The 25887-nt window shown below is 42.5% G+C and overlaps 1 protein-coding gene across 1 annotated transcript in view; it reads right to left on the reverse strand.

Moving 5' to 3' along the window:
- LOC122804223 (synaptojanin 2 binding protein) overlaps positions 1-25887 on the reverse strand; it is a 103178-nt gene that overhangs the window by 27286 nt on the left and 50005 nt on the right. Inside the window, exon 3 of the mRNA XM_044073968.1 lies at positions 9611-9706. Coding sequence (XP_043929903.1) covers positions 9611-9706 — 96 coding nt within the window. The remainder of the gene's footprint in view (positions 1-9610; positions 9707-25887) is intronic.

Raw genomic sequence — 25887 nt, forward strand, 5'->3', positions numbered from 1 at the left:
GGGCGACAGAAAAGGAAGGTCTCAGAGGAATTCCAACCACAACACACTATAAAAAAAATGTGGAGGAACAAGTTAGGACAGTGAGTCCAACAGATACACCCTTGATAAATGATAGCACCTATAGTGATAACTCATTGGTCTGTAATATATCTAGTTATGAGTTAACATACCGTGAGATAAACTTATTGAACAAAGGACTCAGTTTTATCCCCAGTGGACATAGCAATTTAGCTGATATGATATTGGATACGAGGATGTTCTGTCGGAACTTAATGTTGAAACTTATTTCAGAATAATGCTGAAACCACTGAAGTTGGAAGGGAAACATCATTAGTGTTCAAAAAGTTAAGTAGTTTTACACCCATACATCATCCACTTGTTGAGGCCTATTTAAAGTTAACAGAAGATGAGCTGCACAAATACTATAGTGGCAATATACACAGTAAGAGAAGGGACAATCTCAGTAGAAAGGAGAGGGAAAGCTTACGGAATTTACAGATGAATGAAACAATAGTCATTAGACCTGCGGACAAAGGGGGACAGGTTGTAATCATGGACACTACATGTTATCATACAGCTATGTTGAACTTGTTGAATGATAAGTTCTATTTAAGAATTGATGGTGCTGCTGTGAATAAGATTAAATCAGATGTGGGGAATGTTTTATTAGACATGTTTAATGGTGGTATCATTGACAAGGAACTGTTTGAATATCTTAGGATTTTAAACCCCTTGGTTCCCTTGATACAAGGTTTTCCCAAGATACATAAGAGTGTCAGTGACCCACCCATGAGACCAGTAGTATCTGGACAGGGTTGGATAACTGAACACATCTCTGTATACATTGAAAAACATCTACGTCCTGTGTTGAATAATAATTCAATCATACTTAGAGATTCGAAGCAGTTTTTGCTTGAATTATATGATTGTATAAGTATGATAGTGGATATTGATGAGTTGATATTGGTTACGTTTGATATCCAATCATTATTTACTGTGCTACCCAATGATATAGGCGTTATATATATTAGGGAATACCTATCTAAATATAGTACATACACACCAGTTTTGATAGATTTATTGACCCACTTCGTGGATATAGTGTTGGGTAATAATGTTTTTATGTTTAATGATTTGATATTTCAACAGCAAGCTGGGGTTGCCATGGATACGCCATGCGCAAACAGCTATGTGAATATGTTTTTAGCTCATTGGGAGAACAAAGTATTATTTAAGACTGAGGAATACAAACAATCTGTAGTATTCTACAGACGATTTGTGGACGATGTTTTTCTATTATGGAGAGGGGACGTTAATATGTTAAAGAGGTTTCTCAAGATGATTAATAATTTAACTAGTTTTTTGGTATTTACAATGAACTATTCAACTAATAGAATAGATTTTTTGGATTTATTCATTGAGAAGCTGGGTAATGGCTTAGTTAATACTGGGGTCTATCGTAAACCCTGTCACCATAATACTATATTATCACAGTATAGCTTGCATCCACATTATATATTCAAGAACATTATTAGAGGACAAGGCATGCATATATCTAGACTTAATGCCACCAACGTAGGTTTTGAAACAGGGATTAATGATCTTAGAGATAGGTTGACAGAACGTGGTTACAGTGTCAAAGAGATTGACAATCAATTAAGTGATATAAATGAACTTAGACAAGGCAGAGCAGCACCATATTATGGACCAAGATCAGTGAGGGCTGAGAACTTACAAGTTACAAAGAAAGAGGTTAAGTTCTCGATACCATATACCAATGACTATATGGTTCTTAGAGATATAATCAACAAGCATTGGTCAATATTGTGCACAGATGATGGAATTAGACAAGTGGTAGGAGAAGAACCACGTTTTTTATTCAGGAATAAATTGAATCTTAGGAGGCTATTGTGCTATTCTAAGAAGGATGGACGACAGATAGGACTTAATTACACTAAGGCATGTGGGCACTGTAATCAATGTGTATACATTGACAATGATAAAGTGTTTATACATCCAGATTCTCATATACAGTTTAAGACTCAGATAGAGGCCACGTGTAAGAGCACGAACATTGTATATCTGGCAGTATGCCAGATATGCAATGCTTTCTATGTTGGCAAGACAAATCGCCAGTTTAAAGACAGAATACGTGAGCATATATACCACATGAGGAAAGGCAATACACACAATGCCTTAGCTAAACATGTTGTTGAGCTAGGTAATACACATCATTTTCTATTTAGGGTCTTAGAACAAATAAAACCTAGTATTAGAGGTGGTGACATCAGAAACCATACTGAGGATAGAGAAAGTAAGTGGATTATGAGACTGAGAGCTGATAGGGGCTCAGGCTTGAATGAAAGAGCCTCTATAAAACCAGCTCTGAAAAAAAGAAGAAATATCAATGTTAAATCTAGATAGATCAGGCTCGTATTCCACTATGTCTTGTATGTTATGTAATGGATTTGTCATTACAATGTATGCATATTATAGCCCTACACCATGAAATTAATGTTTGATATATATATATATATATATATATATATATATATATATATATATATATATATTATATATATATATATTATATATATACATGCATTTTTATAGATTTTGTTTTACTTAGATAATAGACATGGTTTTAGTAACTATATATTATGATGCATACTTAGGTGTAGTATATATATGTATTAATACAAGATGTTATATCTTGTTCTGTATTTACCAGTTTGATTTTAAATTGTATTATACTATTTTATGAATTGTTTGATTGTTTGATTGAATAATTTAATTGGGTATTTTTACAATGTGTATACAAGGGAATTATGGGTAGCAGTGATTTGATCTGATGAAGCTCATTTTTGGGTGAAAGCGCTTATCAACTGCAACTTTCTATGTATTGTACTCGTGTCTTGCAATACTGTGGATTAAAGTTTTAGTTATATCTGGATTGGTCCTGCTTACTTGATCTGCTATACTCCATCACTAACTGCTGCTTTGGTTTTACATTTATAAGTATTTACGAGTGACTTGGAGTATTTTTTCTATATAAGGCAACCTTTGGTACGTTTAAATAAAATAACTAAGCAATACAAATGAATAAGAGACAAACCAAACAATACAAATTAAAAAAAATACAGAAGAAGCAAATCAGCAAAAAATACAATATAAAAAACAAAAAAAAAAACAAAAAATCCAAAAACAAAATAAAAAAAAACAAAATACAAAAAATAAAACAAAAAATCCAAATAAAGAACACTGTAAAGCAAAACAAAAACAAAACAAAAAACAATACAAAAAACAAAAATAAAAAGTAAAGCAAAAAAATACAAAAGAAATACAAACAAAAATAAAGAAAAAAACAAGCAAAAAACAAAAAAAAATACATGCAATACAAAACAGCAATAAACCAAAAAAAACTAAAACAGAACAAAATGCAAAAAAAAAACAAAACTAAAAAATTAAATAAAAAAACAAGAAAAATAAAAAAAACTAAATACAAGCAAATACAGGGAAAAATACAAAGACACACAGACACAATCTGCTCAAAAGACAGCACACAGAACGCACATCCACTGTAACTTGTTGAAAATCACTAGCTTACTGACACAATCTACTCACAAGCAAGCTAAATGAGAAAGATAGACCCAATGACACCATGGCATGTAGAGTTTTGGTGGGGGTACAGGACACAGGATAGTGAGGAGCTAAACAAACGATAATGTCACACAGGAATGAGAAGTAGCACAGCCTCCACCAGATACCAGATGTATACACACACACACACACACACACACACACACACACACACACACACACACACATATTAGCAATAAAGCTTCAACACATGCACAGGATGACTTTCTCTTCACTTATCTGCATTTCGGTTGGGGAAAACAGTGTTTGTTTTTTTTACCACTTAAAACCAAAAGTCATACCATGCTTTAAATATTTGGTTATACTTCTCAGAAGACACGTGTTAATAATCCAGGAGTTTATCTGCCTCTGACAAAGAAGCCTAAGTTAAAAAGGGATTTTAGCAATCCCCATAGATAACATTTCTCTGGACAGACTATCCAGAGACTGAAAAAGTACAGTTATTGCACTTGTATGCAACTGCTAAATCAAACAGACTTCAAGCTACAGAACATTTGAGATTCTGGGTACAAAACATTCAGAACTTATCTGTATTAGGTATTTTACAGGATATCAAAAAAAGTACAGTTTTGTACCTACCATAAATGTAGATGTTTGAGTGTTCACACTGCTCCAGTCATCACACTTGGGTTATCCTGCCGTCAGGTAGTCCTGCAGTCGGCCAGAGTTCCAAAGTCTTGGTCCGGCGTCAGTTGCTGTCGCTTCTTCCCGGACGTCAGTGCGCCAGGAGTATACAAGATGCATCCAACGCCATTTTGTTCAGTTTTTCTTGCCCCAGATGTCAGGTGCCCCCAAGTAAGTAGGCAATACATATAAAATAAAAACAATACCTTCAGTCACAAGCAAATACACCACAAAGGTTGTACAGGATAGAAAGTTATAGATAAGGCCAGCTAGTTCAGAGGGGATGGAGGGAGGGTAACCTGGACTGCAGCAGTGTGAACACTCGAACATCTACATTTATGGTAGGTACAAAACTGTACTATGTTCATCATGTTACATGTGGCTGTAGCCCTGGTGGAATGTGGCCTAATGCTATTTGGGACTGATTTCCCATGCTGTGTGTAGCAGTAACTAATACAGTGTCCTATCCATTTGGATATAGTCTGCTTTGAGATAGTCTTGCCCTGTGATCCTGCAGCATATGTTACAAACAGTTGCTCAGTTTTTCTGATAGCTTTTGTTTTGTCCAAGTAAAAGCGTAGCTGCCTGTGTATGTCCAAAGAATGCAGAAGTTTCTCCCCTTTATTCTGGGGGTTTGGATAAAAAGTTGGCAAATGGATGGTTTGGTTAAGAGCCACACTAGATACCACCTTCGGCATAAAAGTAGGGTTTGTACTTACCCTGTCCTGATGAAAAATTATAAAAGGTTCCACTGCCATTAATGCCTGTAGCTCTGAAACTCTTCGTGCTGAAGTTACTGCCAGGAGCAGAGCTGTTTTCCATGATAAAAATTTTAGATCGGCTGGCTCAGAAGGTGGCAGAGTCAGCTTTTCCAAAACAAAATTGAGGTCCTAGGCTGGTGTTGGTGCTCTCCGGGGTGGTCTTATGTTTTTAGCCCCTCTGAGGTACTGCTTTAGCAAGGGATTAGAGAATAAAGGAGGATCCGTGTTATAATGTGCTGAAATGGCACAGGCAAGGATCTTACTTGATGAGGAGGATAGGCCTCTGTCCAGCATCTCAGTTAAGTATTGTAAAAACTAAGGAATGTTTGGAATAAGAGGATCTAGGCTTTGAGCCTGGTTCCAGGCACACAATCTCTTCCATTTTTCTGAGTAAGCTTTCCTGGTGCTAGGCCTACTGGCCTCCAAAATGACATCCATAACCGCTTTAGAGAGAGGTGATTTATTAGTTTGACTAATAAATCTGCCATGCAGCCAGGCTTAGAGTTTTGAGCTGACCGTGCAGGATCTGATTGTTTTTTTGAGTCAGAAGGTGTGGAATTTGAGGCAAAATCCATGGTGGGCCTTGTGCTAGGTTCCTTAAGATAGGGTACCAGTGCTGGTTCCTTAAGATAGGGTACCAGTGCTGGCGTGGCCAGTCTGGAGCAATCAGGATCATCTATGGTTTCTCTTGTCTGGCTTTTAGGAGTACCTTTGAAAAGGAGGCGCAGAGGCGGGAAGGCATAAACTTTTAGGTTCGTCCAGCTGAACAAAAGAGCATCCACTTTCCATGCTTGTTTGTGATAAGTCCTTGTGCAGAATTTTTGTAGTTGGCAATTGAGTGGGGAGGCAAAAAGATCTATGTCTGGGCATCCCCATTTTTTGCGTTAACATGCTGAGGATTTGTGGATTCAATATCCATTCATGATGGTCCATGATATTTCTGCTTGGATCATCTGCCAGAGTATTTTTCTTTCCTGGCAGGAATTGTGCTTGCAGGTGAACTTGGTACGTTAGAGCTGTGTTCCACAAGGTCATGGCTTGCCTGCATAGGGGGTAAGAAGGAGTGCCCCCTTGCTTGTTTATGTACCACATTACTGTGGTGTTGTCTGTCTTTAATAATAATTGTCCTGGATGCAGAAGGTCCTTGAAAGCTGTTAGGGCATTTTGCACAGCCAACATCTCTTTTTGATTGATGTGAAGATGCATCTGGTCTGTGGTCCACTTGCCCTAAATGCATTTTACTGCCATGTGTGCTTCCCAGGCGTAATCCGAAGCATCTGTTGTTAGAGTCTGCCTGGCTGTGGGTAGGGTGAAAGGCTGACCCTTGTTTAGGTAACATGCCTGTGCCCCCCATCGAAACTCCTGTTGTAGGCAGGGAATCAGTGGTATTACTGCTTCCAAACTGTGAGTGCCGAGTCCAAACACTTTTTAGGTACCACTGTAGTTTCCTCATATGCAGTCTGGCATATGGTATTAGTAGTAGTATGCAGGATGCCATGAATCCCAGGGCCTGCAGAATTTTTCTTGCAGGGAGATGGGACTTTTTTGCCACTAGTTGAAAATATTGAGTTAGTTCAACCTGCTTGTCTGGCGTGAGGTAAGCCATCTGGGCCGTTGTATTTACGCTGGCACCCAGGAATATAATCTGTTGTGAGGGTATTAGTTTTGACTTCATTTCGTTTACTGTGTACCCTAGAGAAGTTAGCAACCTTTTTACAAACGCCAGATACTGTAGAAGAATGTCCTTGGTCTCTGCTTGAATGAGGCAGTCGTCCAGGTATGGATATATTTGAATTCCTTTTTGTCTGCAAAAAGCAATTACTGGAGCCAGGCACTTTGTGAAGACCCTGGGCGCAGCAGATAAGCCAAAGGGCAGTGCAGAGAATTGGTAGTGCATTGTACCAGCTTTGATTCTGAGGTATCTTCTGCAATTTTGTCTGATAGGGACATGCAAGTATGCCTCTTTGAGGTCCAGAGTAACAAGCCAAGCGTTCTTGCCCAGCATGGGTAGATGCTGCTGTAATGTCAACATTTTGAATTTCGGAATATCCAGGTAAGACCTTTCAATTCTAAATACTAAAATGGGCCTCCAGGCCTTGTCCTTTCTGGGGACCAGGAAGAGTCTTGAGTAAAATCCTTGTCCTTGTTCCTGCTGTGGTACTTTTTGAATAGCTCTCATGTTCATGAGGGCTGAACTTTGTTTCTGTGCCTCTTCCCATTGATTTTGTGGCAGGTCTGGCATTCTTTTTAGCCTTGGTAAAGTATGAAAGTGGAACCTGTAACCTTGAGACACAATATTTAGAACCATTTGTCTTGTATGATTGTTTGCCAGTTTTGAAAAAAAAGTGCTAGTTTCCCCCCCAAGGGGGCTTCCAAAAGGGAAGTGCTTGGCGTACGATGGGGAAAGTCATTGTGACTGTTTCCTGTAAGGATGAGACTTGTCCTCACCTCCTTTTGGGGTTGAGGTGCCCCACTGTCGTTGTCCGTTTGAGCCTTGGGGTTGAGATCTGCCTCTTGGGCGTCTGTATCTGCCTCCCTGTGGTCTGTCTGACACTGGAAAGGACCAATTTTTTGTAGGCCAATTTCTGCTAAATCGAGGTGGCTGTACCTGTAAGAAATCCTTGACTGTTTGCATAGATTTAGCTTTATCCTCCAATTTCTTTAACATTTCTTCTGCCTTAACATCAAACAAGGTATCATGCTGTAAAGGAGCATCCAATAATTTTGCCTAAACAGGATCAAGTAAACTCTGTTCTTTTAACCAGGCATGCCTTCGAATCACTGAACCTGTAATTGCGGCTCTACAAGAGGCCTCTAGACAATCAAAACCACATTGTAGAGTATGTTTTCCCACCTGTTCAACTGCATGCAATAAATCCTGCATTTCTTTACAATCAGGAGCTTCTGAGCTTGCAAGCATTTTCTGTTTTAATTGAGCCATTAAATATTGTTGGTACTTAAGCATGTGAAACTAGCAATTTAAAGCTCTTTACTGCTAAAGTTGCAGATGTGTATACTTTCTTCCCCCATCTACCGAAAGCTCTGGAATCTCTCTCAGAGGGTGCTGGATTTTTTGCAATGGAAGCCTTAACCCCTTTTGGGCCCTGGGAAATAGTTTCTGGATCAGCAGGAGGGTTTTTATAAAGAAACTTGTGAGAGTCAGGGACTCTGCAGTACCTATCTGGCTTGGCTGGTGCAGGGGGCAAGGAATCAGGAGATAAGCTGGATTCAGAGAACACATCATCCACAATATCTAGCACAGGCGGAATAGCCAGGGGCCTGTGCTGAGGCAATAGAAGGAAATCTCTGAGCCTTTTCTTAGATTCTGAGTAATCCTGACTTTCCCAATGGAAATTCTCCCTCATGGTATGTAAAGTTTCCCCAAAATAATAATCCTCAGGAGGAGAGGCTGAAGGGATAGATTTCTTCAGCATCAGAGTCCTCATAGGGGGGTAGAGAGTACACGTGGTCTGAAGAGGAATCAGAGGAAATGGAAACCTGATCAGAGGAATCGTAGTCTGTATCCTGCCTAGGCCTTTTCTCAGGAGGTGGAAGGGAACCCCTGATTAAAGTAATGAGGTCTTCGGCCATTTTAAGCATGTTTCTTAAGCATGGAGGCTTGTCCAGGAGAATGCTGTACTTGTTTCTTTGTCTTTAGTGGTACTTTTGTCTTGGCTGTAGTTTTAATGGTAAGTTGTGAAGGTCTGAAAACACCCTCAGAAGCCGATGCCTGCTCAGCGGCTCCGGACCCATCTGAGGAATTAGTTTCCATATGCCCAATACCTTGAGTTTCCAGAGGCCTAGCTGTCTCCACGTGGGAGTCGGAGGCGGCCTGTGGCTCTGAGGTAGCCGGTGTCAGGGGCTGCGAAAGCGCTTCTCTGAGAACCGGCGAACGGCCTAGAAGAGGCTTCATCGTCGGTTTTAGACCTCGGATGTCTTGTCTTTATCCTTATCCTTGTGTTTTTTTCAGTATTGCGGTCATCGGTTGATCCGACGGCATTGTATAATTGAACCTTCGGCCAAAGTAGTGCAATGCAAATTCAAAATGCCTTTTAATAGTACGTTTGTTAAATCTAGCACAAAACCGACAACTAGTGACGTCGTGATCAGGGCCTAGGCATGGAATACAGTAAGAGTGGAAGCCCTTATGAGGTACTTGCTTTCCACAAGAAATACAATTATTAACTTTTTCTGACATCGGTCTGAGGCAAGAAAAAAGTTTCCCCAACAGGGTACTTAGCTTTACTGACAACTTCGGATCTGAAATTCGACTTTGAAAATCTCAGGAGTCTGCCAACTGGCACTTGCGAACTGCTTCTGCTTCGGGCACCGCACGGCAAGAAAGACTGAAGAAAATGGCGTCGGATGCATCTTATATACCCCTGGCGCACTGACATCAGGGAAGAAGCGACAGCAACTTATGCCGGACCAAGACTTTAGAACTCTGGCCGACTGTGGGACCGCCTGACGGCAGGATAACCCAAGTGTGATGACTGCAGCAGTGTAACACTATGAACATCAAAATTTATACCAATAAAAAGTGAGCAAAACAAAATCATACATACCCTCTTTAAAACTTGTAAGGTAACATGTTCACCTGCTGTCCTGAACAAATTAACTGCTTCTTGATGGGTCATATTGTTAAGTTCAATACCATTAATCTGCAAATTGAGAAAAAAAAATTCTGACTAATAGTTAAGTGTTTGCATTTTTTTCAAGGATAAGATCCATACAATTATAATGTCAACCACAGGAGAAAAGGGGCAGCCATATATAAATCCAGAAAAATGAGATTAGTATACCAAAAACTATCCAAAATGTATTTTTTTTACTTTAAGTAAACTAATGAAAACAAAACTAATAACACATTTTAAAGTGAAATTCAAATGCAATGGATGGAGGTTAATTTTGAAGCACAGCTGGCTGACAGCCCAACTAGTCCGGAAAATGCTTTATACCTGGATGCCTACAAATGAAATGTTACCTCACTTCTGTAATGAAATTTTGTTTCAAATTTATACAACTTGAGAGATTCAAGGATGGCAGAAAATGAATTATGTCTTGATGTTTCAACTGAAGTCATTACAGGAATGAAAAGTTACATAAAAAGCAAATATTACATCTTTTGTAACTAACAGGCATTTGCAGTAAATAGCACTAGCCACATGCTAACTGCAGTGGTGGTGCTGCGGTAGCATTGTCGCCTCAAAGTAAGACGTTGTCCTGTTCGATTCTCAGCTAGAGCATCTTCTGTGTGAAGACATGTGTGAATGGGCGTACCTTCGGCAACTCTGCACGTAAAAATCTACTGCCAATCATTAGCGGACCGGAGTTCCGCTGTGGTGAAAAGAAAGGCTGTTTGCATTTAGCAAAGATGGCATCTTATCCACATAAAAGAAATGGAGACACAAAGAAAAACTGTCAAAGGTAGTCTAAAAGCAACTCTACACCTTTTAAGAAAAAAAAAAAAGGAAGGAAGAGGCAAGTTTCAGGTGGATGAGTAGGCTTGGAAAGTTTCAGCTGCCTGATTGTATTAGTCAGTGTCCACGGGGATGAACCCGTTTATCCAGATCTGTTGTTAGAGTAAATAGATTACTCTTGCTTCTCTTCATCTTGCAAAGTGTACAGGAACCTCTAGGAAGAAAGATTATCTTCTTCTGAGTTTAGCTGCATAATGCTTCAGCAATCTAGGAAAAAGCAAACGTAGGGGCAGGCAAACTGTATCATGAAGTAACAAAAAAATGATTAGCCAAAAAGTGAACTAGGATAGCTAGATCCCAGACAGTTTTAAAGTTTACACGTGATAAACACACTGCAACATGAAGAAAGGCAAGGGCTTCCTTTTTACTCACACCTCTGTGCCCTATTCAATCACAGCTTCATCTCAAGCTTTGTCCCTACCTGCTACAGTTATCCATCTCCACAAAGGAGGAGCGACTACAGACCCCGGGAACTATCGATCCGTTAGCCTAACACATCTGATATGCAAAGCTATGGAACACATCATCATGGACCTAATAAAGATACAGGGAACCTCCAAACTCTGGATCCCACACAGTTTGATTTTGTGAAGTGTAGATCATGCCTGCTCAACCTGGTCGACTTCTGTGAGTCAGTCACCAGAGCTGTGGATGAAGGCAAGGTGGTTCATACAGCCTACCTTGATCTAGCAAAGGTCTTTGATACCATTCCCCACTCAGGAATTATAGAAAAACTCACTAAGCTAAGCATCAACCCCCTATATCACTAGGTGGGTTACAAACTGGCTCACAGATAGAACCCACAGGTGAAAGCAGCTGACTCCAAAGTCAGACTGTCGACCAGTCACGAGTGGAGTCCCACAGGGTTCAGTCCTGGTTCCTCTCCTGTTTGGTATCTACTTCTCTGACGTCCAGGCCAACACGTAGGGACTCTGGCTGACAAAGTCCGCAGATGATTGCAAGTTGGGAGCCATAATTAACTCCCCAAGTGATGTTAACATCCTACAGAAAGGCCTCACTGAGACCAATGACTGGTGTCAGAACCATGGCCTTAAGCTCAATGCCAAAAAATGTGTCTTCATCCCCTTTGGGAAAAACCCAGTTCCCATGAATTACCACATTGATGGTAGTCCACTGGACACAGGCGGCGTCATAAGAGATCTGGGAACACAGGTTGACAGCAACCTCTTTTTAGAGTGCCACATTGCCACTGTGGTCAGAAAGCCCTTCTATGTGGCACATCTCATTATTAAGGGTTTTGCATCCAGGAAGAAAGAGGTCATTGTCTCCATCTACTCTTCCCTCATTAGGCCAATCGAGTACAATGCCCCATTTGGCATGTACCTCACTAGACATCTACAACAACTGGAGAGGCCGCAAAAATACCTCACAAAGAGGATCTTGGGCCTTAAAAACTTGTTCTGTATGGACAGACAAAAAACTCCAACTATTCTCTGTCTCATATCGCCTACTTAGAGGTGAGAAATCCCAATCCCTCTGCACTACAAGCTCCAGAGACCTCAACCTCATTACCACAATCAACAGAACAGGCTAGAGGGACATGTTCATAACCCAAAGACTGCCCATGCTATGGAATAGACTTCCCATACATGTCAAGCGGTGCGCCTCACTGGCAATCTTCAACAGAAATCTTGATGAGTGGATGGGAAATAGAAAATTCACCCTGGGGAATCACTCCAGTGGCTCTACTTGACAGAGGCACTGGGAACTATGGTCGGGTGGCATGATGCCAGGGTAATCCTATGGGCTAGGCTTGTAAAGGCTCTAGAGCCATTAGCCTAGTACACACCTATGAACCGATATAGATGAGCAAGCTTAACCTCACCACTAACAAAGTAGTGCCATTAGACAGCTCAGCATCAGAAATATTTCCATAATAACCCCCTCCCATCCACTCCATACACTATCCTTTCCAGATTTCAGTTATTGTGTGCATAAGTAAAAAAAAAATAAAACCACAAAATTAATAATGACCTCTAGAATACGTAAGCAAGAAGGCACAGTTGTGAAAGGTATTACCATAACAAGAGATGTCCTATTTCTCACTGTTGCAGTACGCTTTACAACTGGGATGTCATGCAGAGGACAGCCAAACATCCAGCCAGCACACCAAAGCCTTTACACCTTCCAGGCACCATACGTCAGACCTATGTTCAAGATGTAAGGTATATACATGATGTATAAGCGCCTAATGCTCAGAATAAATAGCCCCAGAAGAAACGATGCAACCCAGGAAGAAAGCAACACGTACATCCAGGAAGTGAAGAGAAAGAGAGAAGGAAAGGAGAAAAGACCTTTCAGCTAGGAGGAAGGCAACAGAAAGTAATGGAGGAAGGCAGGAGGGACAGAATGCTTCAACAGTGAGAAGGAGGACATCTGCCGTTATGATAAGATCTTCCACAACTGTATTACGTCCTCCCTTATCACTGTTGCAGTACTCTTTACAACTGGGGGAGTACAGAATCTGCTAGAGAGTATGGGAGAAGGAAGCTAAAGAGAAGGAAACAGCCCTGACCCTAGAAATGACATGCAATTTGTAGTGTTTAATAAAGTGCGAACAGAAGACCAAGGAGCAGCTTGCAAAATGGATCTAGTATCCAGATCCTTGAAAAAAGCACTAGAAGAGGCAACTGCCCTGGTAGGAGAAGCATGAACAGAAGAATAAAGTTGCTTGCCATAAAAGGAATAACAAAAAGAAATGATATTAGAGATCCAGGAGAAGATGGTTTGTTTAGAAACATCTAACAGAATTTCCTGGAATGAAAAGAAACAAAAAGTTTCTCAGATGTCCCGATATCTTTTGTCTTGGCCAGGGAATACCTGCCCTAAGTAAATCCAAGATGTGAAGAATCCTCTCACTAGCATTCCATGGAGAGGGAGAGGGAAAAAAAAGAAGTAAGATGAATAGTTTGATCCAAGGGCAAATCATTAACCACTGTGAGCATAAAGGAAGGACTGGTACAAACAGATATGCTGTACCTGTGAAAAAACAAAATGGCTAAACTGCCAGGCGTGCCCGAAGCTTGGACTCTCTTAGCAGTGATAACAGCCACCAACAAACAGTACAGTCTTCCAAGTGCAGTAAGGAAGAAGAAACTGCAGGCTCAAATGGAAATGGAGTTAATTTCTCAAGAACAAAATTAAAGGTCCCAAGAAGAAGAAATAGGAACAGGGGCCTTTCTTAATTTCACAAGACGCAAGGGGCAGATTCAAAGGCAGACAACCAGAAATGTCTTAATGAAAGAGCTTTGATAGATGAATATACCAGATCAGAAGTGAGCACGTCACGCAAATAGGTACGGACCATAGGAATACCCACAGAAAAGGAGTCCAAGTCACGCTTGAGGCTTCAAACAGAATGCCTTTTCCATTTAGCCACATAGGATATTCTAGAAGTGGATTTTCTGGCCTCCTGCAAAACTGGAGACATTCTCAACAAAGGAATCAAAAACCCAAAATCCAGTCAACTGAAGATTGGTAAGTGAGGGCGAATAAGAGATCCCTCATCTTGACAGAAAACCCATCCTGTGAGGTAACGTGAGTATTGCCCCTGGCCAGATGAAATAGAAGGGGAAACTGCACTGTCTAGGCCAAAAGGGAATCACCAGCAAGATTTTGAGCCTTTCAAACATGATCTTGTGTAGGACTTTTCAAAGCAAAGAAAGAAGGAGACAGGCAGACAAACGTCCCCTTCCAGGAAAAAGACCTGGCGTCTACTTTCCAAGCCACTGGACTTGTCACTGGAACAGAACTGGGTATGCTGTCTGCTGTATGTTCAGAAGGGAGGCAAAAAGATCCATTTACGGAGTACCTCACTGATGTACAACGTCCAGGAACACCTCTCTGTAAAGCATCCATTCATGAAGAGCTGTCCTGGACTGATTCAAAGTGCCTGCCACAAGACTGTGCCATGAGGAAATGTAAACTGCCTGAAGAAACAACTGAGGGTGGGTCACAACAAAAAAACAGCCTGAAGACTCTGTGCCCCTTGCTTATTGAAGTATCACTTGACAATGGTATTGTCTATGAAAATCTGTAGAGGACCATGAACTCAAAATGATTGGAAGGTATGAAGAGAGAATCAGAGCTCTCATTCCTTGATGTTGATATGGTCTGCAAATGTTGATGACAAAGTCCCTGCACCCTGACATTGTTGGAGGAGGCTTCCCAATCTTGATCGGAAGCATACATGTGCAGCTCCTAAGTGGAAAGAGGAGCCTGGAAATCTGGTGAATCCACCAATGGAACCTGAGCTTTAGACAAGGCAAGAGAGGAACAGTAAAACCCTGAGGATATCAGTAGTGAAGTCAAACAGTCTTGCAATACCACTGAAGTTTTCTCATACTGAGTCTGGCAAAAAGAAACATGGAAATAATGGATGCCATTAACCCCAGAGCCTGAACAAATTCCCTTGCAGGAAGGGCTGGAACAAAGAGAAGAGACTGAAAATAGGCAGTCAAGGATAGGACCTTGGGAGAAAAGCCATCATTGGTATTGTCTGAATCCTGCATCCCAGAAACACTTAGTCCCGAGAAGGGTTCAGCATAGAGCAATGGGCAGAAAAGTACAGTTGTGTACACTTACCATAAATGTAGATGTTCGAGTGTATTCACTGTTGCAGTCATTACATTTGGGTAATCCTGCTGGTAGGTTGCCCTCAGTCGGCCTGAATTTCAAAGTCCTGGGTCCTGCGTCGGCCGCTGTCACCCCTTCCCTGACATCAGGTCGTCAGGGGTATAAAAGATGCGGCCGACGCCATTTTCTTTAGTTTTTCTTGCCCCAGATGTCAGGTGCCCCCAAAAAGGGTAGCCAAAATTTATATACATATAAATACATGCACCAATATAAACTTTACCTTCATCTACAAGCAAATACACCACATAGGTTGTATAAATCAGAGAAGGAAAGATGGATTCCATCAGAAGAAAAGGGCGATGGCGGGTGGGTAACCTGGTCTGCAACACTGAATACGCTCGAATATCTACATTTATGCTAAGTGTACGCAACTGTACTATGTTCTTCGTGTTTCACTGCTGCAGTCATTACATTTGGGTAGAGTCCCAAAGCTATGGATGGGAGGCTGGAGCTAAACAGCATTGGGAGCGGCTATGAGGCCCTGCAGAACTGCAGTGGCAAAGCCTGCCCTGGATTTAGAGTAGAGTGGCAGATGATAGTGCTTGGTAAAGGTGTGCACTGAACTCAAGTAGCAGCCTCTAAAATGTCCTTGGTTGGTACTCCCTGAGAAAGGCTGCTGAAGTGGCTGCAGCTCTGGTTGAATGTGGCCTAATGCCCTTAGACACTGGCTTGCCGTGGTCTAAGTAGCAGAAACGAATGCAGTGGCCTATCCACTTTGAAATAGTCTGCTTTGAGATAGCCTTTCCTTGTGATCCTGCAGCATATGCCACTAGTAATTGTTCTGCCTTTCGGCAAACTTTGGTTCTGTCCAAGTAGAATCTAAGCTGTCTGTGTACATCCAAAGAATGCAGAATTCTCTCCCTCTTGTTCTGTGGCTTTGGATAAAAAGTTGGCAGATGAATGGTTTGGTTAAGAGCCACACCGGACACCACCTTAGGCATAAATGTTGGGTTTGTCCTCAGAGAGACTCTGTTTGGATAAAAGATTATAAAAGGTTCCACAGCCATGAGTGCCTGAAGTTCTGAAACTCATCTTGCAGAAGTTATTGCTAGGAGCAGAGCTGTTTTCCAAGATAAAAACTTTATTATCAGCTGTTGCTGCTGGCTCAAAAGGTGCAGGGTGAGTTTTTCCAAGACATAGTTGAGGTCCCATGCAGGCATTGGGGATCTTCTTGGAGGCCTTAAGTTTTTGGCTCCTCTGAGGTACTGTTTTAGTAAGGGATGAGAAAAGATTGGTGGCTCTGTATTGTAATGAGCCTAAATGGCAGAGGCATGAATTTTAATAGATGAAAAAGATAGACCTTTGTCCAGCATCTCAGTTAAGTATTGCAAAATCTGAGGAATATTTGGCACAGCTGCATCAGTTCCTTGTGCCTGGTTCCAAGCACAAAATCTCTTCCATTTTCCAGCATAAGATTTTCTAGTACTAGGCCTTCTGGCCTCCAAAATGACATCCATCACAGCTTTACTGAGAGGTGTGTTTTGTATGACTACATTATCCGCCATGCTGCCAGGTTTAAAGTCCTGAATTGGCTGTGCAGGATCTGATTGTTTTTCTGGGACAGTAGATGAGGTATCTGAGGTAAGGTCCAAGCTGGGCATTGAGACAAGCTCCTTAGTATTGGATACCAGTACTGGCGAGGCCAGTCTGGGGCAATTAGTATCATCCTTGGCTTCTCCTGTCTGACCTTTAAAAGTACCTTGGGGAGGAGAGGCAGAGGGGGAAATGCGTATACTGATAGGGCGTCCACTTTCCATGCTGGTCTGTGATAAATCCTTGTGCAGAATCTTTTTAGTTGATAGTTGTGAGGGCAGGCAAATAGATCTATGTCCGGGTATCCCCATTTCCTTGTTATCATGCTGAAGACTTGTGGATCCAGGTGCCACTCGTGGGGATGCATGAGGTTTCTGCTTAGGTCGTCTGCCAGAGTATTTTTTCCTTCCTGGCAGGAATTGTGCCTGCAGGTGTACCTGGTAAGTCAATGCGGTGTCCCACAAAGTCATGGCTAGTCTGCAAAGAGGATAAAAATGAGTGCCCCCCTGCTTGTTTATATACCACATTGCAGTGGTGTTGTCTGTCTATCAGTAGTTGCCCTGGACGTAGTAGGTCCTTGAAGGCTGTCAGGGCATTTTGAACTGCTAGCATCTCTTTTTGATTGATATGTAAATGCATTTGGTTTGAGGTCCATGCACCCTGAATGCATCTTCCTGCCATGTGGGCCCCCCAGGCATAATCTGATGCATCCGGTGTTAGTGTTTGCCTGGCTGGGGGTAATGTGAATGGCTGTCCCTTCTTTTGGTGACAAGCCTGTGCCCACCATCGAAACTCCTGTGGCAGGCAGGGAATGAGAGTAATCATAGTTTCCAGGCTGTGGCAATGTTGAGTCCAAACACTTTTTAGGTACCATTGAAGTTTCCTCATATGCAGTCTTGCATATGGAATTAGTAGGATGCAGGATGCCATGAAGCCCAAAGCCTGCAGAATTTTTCTTGCAGACAACTGGGCCTTTGTTGCCAGCATTTTGAAATAGGTAGTAAGTTGCCTTTGTTTGTCTGGCGTGAGATAAGCCATCTGGGCAGTTGTACTTAAGCTTGCACCCAGGAATATTACCTCTTGCGAGGGTACTAGTTTTAATTTCTTTTCGTTGACTGTGTACCCTAGGCATGTTAGAAGTCTTTTCACAAACGCCAGATACTGTAGAAGAATGTCCTTGTTCTCTGCTTGAATTAGACAGTCCAAGTAAGGATACATTTGTATGCCTCTGTCTGCAGAATGCAATTACTGGTGCCAGGCACTTTGTAAAGACCCTGGGCGCAGTCGATAAGCCAAAGGGCAGTGCAGAGAATTGGTAATGCATTGAGCCAGCCTTGAATCAGAGGTATCTTCTGCATATTTGTCTGACTGGGACATGCAGGTATACCTCTTTTAGGTCTAAAAGTCACAAGCCAAGTGTTTTTGCCCAGCATGGGCAGAAGCTGCTGCAAAGTCAACATCTTGAATTTTGGAATATCCCCAGGAATGTGTTCAAAATAGATAGGTCCAGTATTGGCCTCCAGGCCTTGTCCTTTCTTTGAATCAAGAACAGTCGAGTAAAATCCTTGTCCCTGCTCTTGCTCTGGTACTAGTTGAATGGCCCCCATGTCCATGAGGGATGAGAATTGTTTTTGTCCCTCTGCCCATTGATTTTTTTGGCAGATCTGGCCAGCCGTTTTCTTTTGGCAGGGTATGGAAATGGAACTTGTAGCCTTGTGACACGATATTTAAGACCCACTTGTCCTGGGTTATAATGTGCCAATTTTGAAAAAAAAATGTTAGTTTTCCCCCTAAGGGGGGTGCCAGGAGATAAGTGCTTGGTGCAGGCAGGGGGAAGTCATTGGGACCGTTTCCTGAATGGTTGTGATTTGTCTTCTCCAACTTTGGGGGTAGAAGCCCCCCATTGTTTTGAACGGAATGAACCTTGCACCTGGGATCTGCCTCTAGGGCATCTGGGTCTGCCCCTTTGAGGTCTGTCTGACACAGGAAAGGACCAGTTCTTTGTTGGCCAGTGTCTACTAAACCTAGGTGGCTGTACTTGTAAAAATTCTTTGACCGTTTGCATAGATTTAGCTTTGTCCTCCATTTTCTTTAACACCTCTTCTGCCTTAACACCAAACAAAGTATCATGCTGTAAAGGTGCATCTAATAATTTAACTAACATGATCAGGCAGATTTTGTTCCTTTAACCAAGCATGCCTCCTAATTACAGAACCTGTAACTGTGGCCCTGCAGGAGGCCTCTAAAGAATCAAAACCACATTGCAAAGTATGCTTTCCAACTTGTTCAGCTGCATGCAATAAATCCTGCATTTCCTTGTTTTCTGCACATTCAGAGTTTGACATTTTCTGTTTAAGCAATGCCATGACATGTTGCTGATATTTGAGCATATGAAACTGACAGTTTAAGGCCCTTATAGCCAAGGTAGCAGATGTGTAAACCTTTTTTCCCCATCTATCCAGTGCCCTGGAATCCCTGTCAAAGGGGGTAGGGTTTTTTGCAGCGGAAGCCTCAACTCCTTTGGACCCTGAGAAATAGTTTCTGGGTCTGCAGCAGGGTTTTTAAAAAGGAATTTTTGTGAATCAGGAACCCTGTAATATCGGTCAGACTTGACAGGAGCTGGAGGGTAAGGATTCAGAGGTAAGACTAGACTCCGAAAACACATCATCTACAATGTCTAACACAGGTGGGATGGATGGTGGCTTGTGTTGAGGTAGTATCAGGAAATCCCTGAGCCTCGTTTTAGATTCTGAAAAATCTTGGCTCTCCCAGTGGAAATGCTCCCTCATGGTATGTAAGGTTTTCCCCAAAAGAATAGTCCTCTGGAGGAGATGCTGAAGACATAGATTCTTCAGCATCAAAATCCTCATGGGGGGGAAGAGAATATTCCTGATCAGAAGTGGAATCAGAAGAAATGGAAATCTGAGCTGAAGATTCAGTCAGTTTCTTGCCTAGGCCTCTTAGGAGGGGGATGGGAACCCCTGATCAAGGTAATCAAGTCTTCAGCCATTTTGAGCATCTGCTTTTTGGGCATGGAGGCCTGTCCATGTGGCTCTTGAGTTTGCTTCTTTGCCTTTGAAGGTGCTTTAGTCTTTGCCTTTGAAGTCGGTTTAATGTATACATGTTTAGGTCTGAATACACCCTCAGAAGCCGGTGCCTGCTCAGCGTCCGAGGCTCCAATACCTTGAGTTTCCAGTGGCATAACTGACTCCACGTGGTAGTCGGTAGCGGCCTGCGACTCTAAAGTAGCGGGCGCCAGGGGCCGTGAAAGCGCCACACTGAGAACTGGCCAACTGGCGACTGGCTTAGGAGAAGCTTCGTCGTCGGTTATGGACCTCGGTTTGTCTATCTTTTTCTTTGCGTTTTTTTCGAACTTCAATAGTCAGATGACTTTCCGACGACATTTCTGGATAATTAAACCTGCGTCCAAAGTAGTTTAATGCAAAGTCATACAGATGCTTAATAGTGCGTTGGTTAAATCTAGCACAAAACCGAAACCTGGAATGTTATGGTCAGGGCCTAGGCAAGGAATACAGTTAGAATGAAAGTCCTTATGAGGTATTTGCTTCCCACAAGAAATACAATTATTAACTTTTTCTGACATCGGTCTGGAGCAAGAAAAAAGGTTCCCCAACGAGGTACTTAGCTTTATAGAAGACTTCGGATGTGAAGCTCGAAATCGAAAATCTCAGGAGTCGGCCGACCGGCACTTGCGAACTGCTTCTGCTTCGGGCACGGCGCAGCAAGAAAGACTAAAGAAAATGGCGTTGGCTGCATCTTTTATACCCCTGACGACCTGATGTCAGGGAAGGGGCGACAGCGGTTGACGCAGGACCCAGGACTTCATAATTCAGGCCGACTGAGGGCAACCTGCCAGCAGGATTACCCAAATGTAATGGCTGCAACAGTGAAACACGAAGAACATCCCACTGTGTGAATTAGTGGCATAGTGAAGTGGAGATCCTGAAGCAGGAGCTGCTGAGAGTCTGTATCAAAAGGTTGTCCAATTAACAGAACATCTGAATTCCCTGAAGTCTGCCAAAGGCTACCACTAGAGGAAACATTTGGTAAAAAAAACCCTCAGGGCTGTAGAAAGACCAAAAAGGCAAAGCACAGAACTGATAATTTGAGGTAGAAACAGAGAAACCTATCAACTTCCTGATGACAGGGTGAACAGGAATGTGGAAGTAAGCATCCTTCAAATCTAGGGATACCAGAAAAGCTTGGGGAAGCAAGGAGAAAAAGCATCTATAGAGAATAACTTTTAGAAAGGTGTTCAGAAGGGAGAGATCCAAAATCCCTCCTTCCTGGGAACCAGAAATTTCCTGGAGTAAAAACTTGTGACTGCTGAGAAGGAGGAACAGGCTTGATGGTTTCCTTAACCAAAAGATCCTGAAGAACCAAAGGAAAATGAGGGAGCTGGCAAGGAAGTGGTAAAGGAAGGCCTGAGAATGGAATAAGGGACTTCTAAACCATACAATAAACGTGCAGGATAATGGAAAGCACCCAAGAGTCTGTGGTTATCTGTTGCCAGACAGGAAAAGACAGAGTCAACCTGAGGGACAGAGGAATCTGGTCAGGTGGATGAAGCGGTTGAATATCAAATGAAAGCAGATTTGTCAGAAAGTTGGCTTTTGACTCTTAGATCCCTGAGAAGGCTTGTCAAAGAAAACTCTTGGAAACCCACTTGCTTCTGGAAGACTGCATCTGCCTACCAAAAAGACTTAAAATGGGCAATTTCTCCAAAACATAGGAACAGGAAAAAGGAAAAAGAAGTTATGTCTTACCAGAAGGTTCCATTTGTGTTGTCAATCTTCACTAATCCTTGACCGTGGGCTCGGTTCCAAGCCTTGGAACCGATTTGGCCGTTATTCCAGCTCGCATCTTCCAAAAACTCTCGAGCTAAGCTCTAGCCACAATACTCCTCACCAAAGTACCTCAAATCAAGTTTGCAAACTATAGTGACAGACAAGAAATAATAGACAAGACCATATCTGTGTCCCTATTATGAAGCCAGTCTTTGGGAATATTCGATCCACCAAGAGTTCTAAAGGCCAGGGAAAGGAGGGAAGCAATTTCAAGGATTAGTGAAGATCGACAACACAGATGGAACATTATGATAAGACACAACTTCTTTATCTGATGTTGTCAGTCTTAACGTAATCCTTGACTGTGGGACAGTGTCCTTAGCTACCTGAATCTTGGGAGGTCTCATGGAAGAATATTCCTGGGCACCATCGAGCTGAATAATGCATGTCGCCTAGAGACCTGGTTCACTTTGTAAAGCGAAATAAAAGTACAAGGAGATGCCCATGCAGCTGCTGCACAAATATTATCTAAAGAAGCTCTGGCATGACAAACTGCAGATGCTACTATAGCTCTCACTGAATGCACTTCTACAAGACCTGGTTGGTGGAGTCCCTTTTAGTTGTAAACAAAGGTGATAGAGTCCTTAAGCCATTTTTCCAGGGTAACTTTAACACTGGACTGCCTAAAGAGACGGAAGAAAAAGCAATAAATAGTTGGTCGGATTTTCTAATATCCTTTGTTCTGTGAATGTAGAAATTGCCTGTGTACATCTAGTAAATGTACACAGTATTCCCCTTTATTGGAAAAACTGAGAAATGTAAGGTCTAATTGATATTTGACTCAAACAACCTTTGGCAGGAAAGAGGGATTTGTCCAGAGGGAAACCCTGTCCTTATGAAATATCAAATAGGAGTGTTTGCAGGACAAGGCACGTATTTCCGATATTCTCCTGGTAGAAGTGATAGCAATTAAAAATAAAATTCTTGTCCTGGAAAACCTTAAGTCATAAGTTGCTGAAAGTTCAAAAGGGGGAGAAATAAGAGACTGAAGTACCAAACTCAAATCCCATGGGGCAAAGAGTTCTTTATCTTGAGGTCTGAACATTAAGGTTGCTTTCAAAAAGGCTTTACAAGGTTTATGTGAAATAAGTGATGAACCACTGAAATCAACATGGAAATTAGACATCACACCAAGATGCACCCAAATCGTACAGGATAAGCCAGACTCAAGAGTAAGGCTAAGTCAAACTTTGTCAACAGGTGCTGAATAGGAGTCAAGATTACATTCTAGCGACCACTTACTAAACTTTGGCCACTTGTTATGGTACAATTTTCTAGTTGAAAGTTTGTGGTGGGCTACAATGATGCATTGGACCAGGGAGATGAAGGAGGGATATCTGTCAATCATGGAAAATGGAGAAGCCACACAGTGAGCTTGAGATGTTGTAGATTCAGATGAACTAGTCCCTCCAGGTGGGAGAATAGCTTTTGAACTAGATCCAGTATCCAGAGTTTTCGAAGCAGATGAGGCCATAGGAAGGAAAACAAAACCGGTTGAGGCCAGAATGGGGCAATGAGAATTATTCTGTTCTTCGATCTGCTGGCTTTCTTTGGAAACTGACATATCAGTGGGATCGGAGGAAAGGCGTACAATAGACCGGGGGCCAATCGTGAATGAGAGCATCTCTGAGTGCTCCCCCAGGGGAGTGGGGGGATTTAACTGCTGCACTTGTTGTTCAGCAGGGAAATAAACAGGCTGCAGCAAGGTTGGCCCCAGTGACTGAATATCTTGTCCGTCACCAGTGGATTCATAGACCATTCGTGAGGCATGAGGATGGTTCTACTGTGGTCGCAGACAAATTTGAGAAGAGCTCCCCAGAATGTGCATTGCTATCAGAAAACTGAGTCTGAGGAAACTGTCCATTGCCAAACTCTGAGCACTATTAGACAAAGAGGCTAAGATCTTGTTCATGTACCAGACTACCGACATATTGTCTGTTTGTATTGCAGTCCTTCCCAAGGGGAGCGTATATTGAAATGCCTGCAATGCTAACAGCACCACCCTCGTCTGTAGGACACTGACATGCAAGTTGGCCTCCAGCTGGAACCAAGTGCCTTGGACCGTCTTTCCCAAATAATGCCCACCCACCCTACCTGGGACGTGTCTGTGGTCACTATGGCTTGGGGTTGAGGACAAAGGGAACGCCTGATAATATTCCTTTGGAGTGAAGCCACCAGCTTAGGTCTTCGTTGCAACGATTGGTGATCACAGTCAGATGGGATATTGGGATGCCAGAAGCCACTGAAGAATTTGCATGTGATATCTGGCCAGGGGAACTAGAGTGACAGAGGCTGCCATTGACTCTACAGTCTGTAGAATGAGTCTTGCTGCTACTTTCCTGTTCGAATAATCTGGCTCACTTGTGATCTGATTCTTTGGAGTCTTTCCAGGGGAAGTGATGCAAAACCGGTGAGGGTCAAGCATAGCTCCAATGAGCTCCAGGTGTTGTGATGGTTCTAGACAGGATTTGTTTGTATTTTATAGTGATTCCTAATGTGGAATAAAAGGGAAGTGTAATCTCATGTCTTTAGGAGTTAACACCTGGTGGGAGCGGTAAGGAGCCAAGCGTCTAAATATGGAAACACTCGGAATCCTAGCAGTCCGAGATCAGCTGCTACCACTGCCATGCATTTTGAACACCCTTGGGGCTTTGGTGCAGCCAAAGGGCAATCCCCTGAACTGATGGTGACTGCCTTCCAGCCGGAAGTGCAGGAATCTTCTGGACTGCTTGTCCATTTTTACATGGCAATGTCCATTTTTTATATGGCAATAAGCATCTGAGGATCTACTGAGCACATCCAATAGTCTTTTTCCAAGAATGGAAGAACAGACTCCATCTGAAATTTGGTTTGTTGAACTGATTTGTTCAACTGACTGAGGTCCACAATCCATCTACAGTCTCGTTTTCTTTAGTACTAAAAAGAATCTGGAGTAAATTCCGGATCCTCTCTGGTCTGGTGGGACTGCCTGGATGACTCTTTTGTCGAGCAGTTTTTGAATTTCTAAGACTGCTGCCTCCCTATGACTGGGTGGAACGTCCAGGATTCTTCTTGGTCTTTTTGGTTCTTCTGAAAGGGGGATGTTGTAACCTCTGGATAATTATCCTCTGCACCCATCTGTCCATCATTATTTCTAGCCAGGCAGATTGGTGCAGGGATAACTGTCCCCCAACTGCCTCCAGAGGAAGGCAATGTTGCCTCCTTTCAGGAGCACTGATAGGAGTTACCAGAGAAGGAGCTCTGGAACCCTGATTCTGTGGGCCTTTTCTAGCTCTTGAACGGAATCTTCAATTATTACTCCCTCCTCTATCCCAGTGGAAGTCAGTGGCATACGAGTCCTGGAAAGGTCCTTGGGTTTTTTTGAACCACAGCCTACCACTTCTCTGGTTCCTGGATTAAGACCGCTGAAGAGTGAAAAAGCATATGCCTATGGCAGAAAGTGTCTTCCCATCATTCTCAAATCCGCTAGTCTCTCTTAACTTTGAGCGCAAACAGGGATGATCCGTCAAAGTGCTGACAAAAGAAGACTTAAAGGGCTCCGCGAAATCACATAAGTGCAGCCAGGTGTGTCGCCTGATAGCTATGCCTGAACCCACTGCACTTGTCATCTCTTCGGCAGCATGAGCAAATAGCCTCACGGATGAACTGGAGATTGATTCTAGTGCAGCAAGCTGAGGAGCAACTTTGTCTCTAACTCCTTAAGCTACTGCACCTGAAAGAGCATCTTAAACCTCTTTAATGAGACTGCTTTGAAGTCTGGTAAAATGCGCCATATAATTCAAGGACCCGACAGCAAAGGTCAATGAAGTGTATACATGCTTCCCAATCTATCCATCGTTCTAGACTCTTTGTTAGGAGGATGGATAGTAGGACTTTCTAGAGCTCCTTTTTAGTGGCTGCCACAACCACCATGGCGTCTACAGGAATACCTTTGGCCCAATGTTACTCATCTTTAGGGGCAGACAGAATGCGATCAGGCCTCTTGGGTATTGGCTTGATAGAATTAGGTATCTTTCAAACCTGCTGAGCAATCAACTAAAGATCATCAGCGGGCAGAGAAATCAAAGAGGTAGTGGGATGGGCACAAAGACTCTAGGTATACCCATTCCTCTGAGGAAGGTTGAAATGTAGTCCAGCCAGCCGTCTGTTTAAGGATTTCTAGGATGTCCCCAAAAGAAACATCTTTGGAGAGTGACTTAGAGGAAACTTCCCCTTCATCGAAATCAGTATCTTCTGTGAAGGGCTCTTCAGGTGAGTCCAAGTGCTTCCTCTTGCACTTTTTCTCCGAAGGTACCTCTTCAGTGG

Source organism: Protopterus annectens, chromosome 6.part0 (assembly GCF_019279795.1).
Source record: "Protopterus annectens isolate FY-2018-M chromosome 6.part0, PAN1.0, whole genome shotgun sequence".
In the NCBI taxonomy this organism is placed as follows: Eukaryota; Metazoa; Chordata; order Ceratodontiformes; family Protopteridae; genus Protopterus; species Protopterus annectens.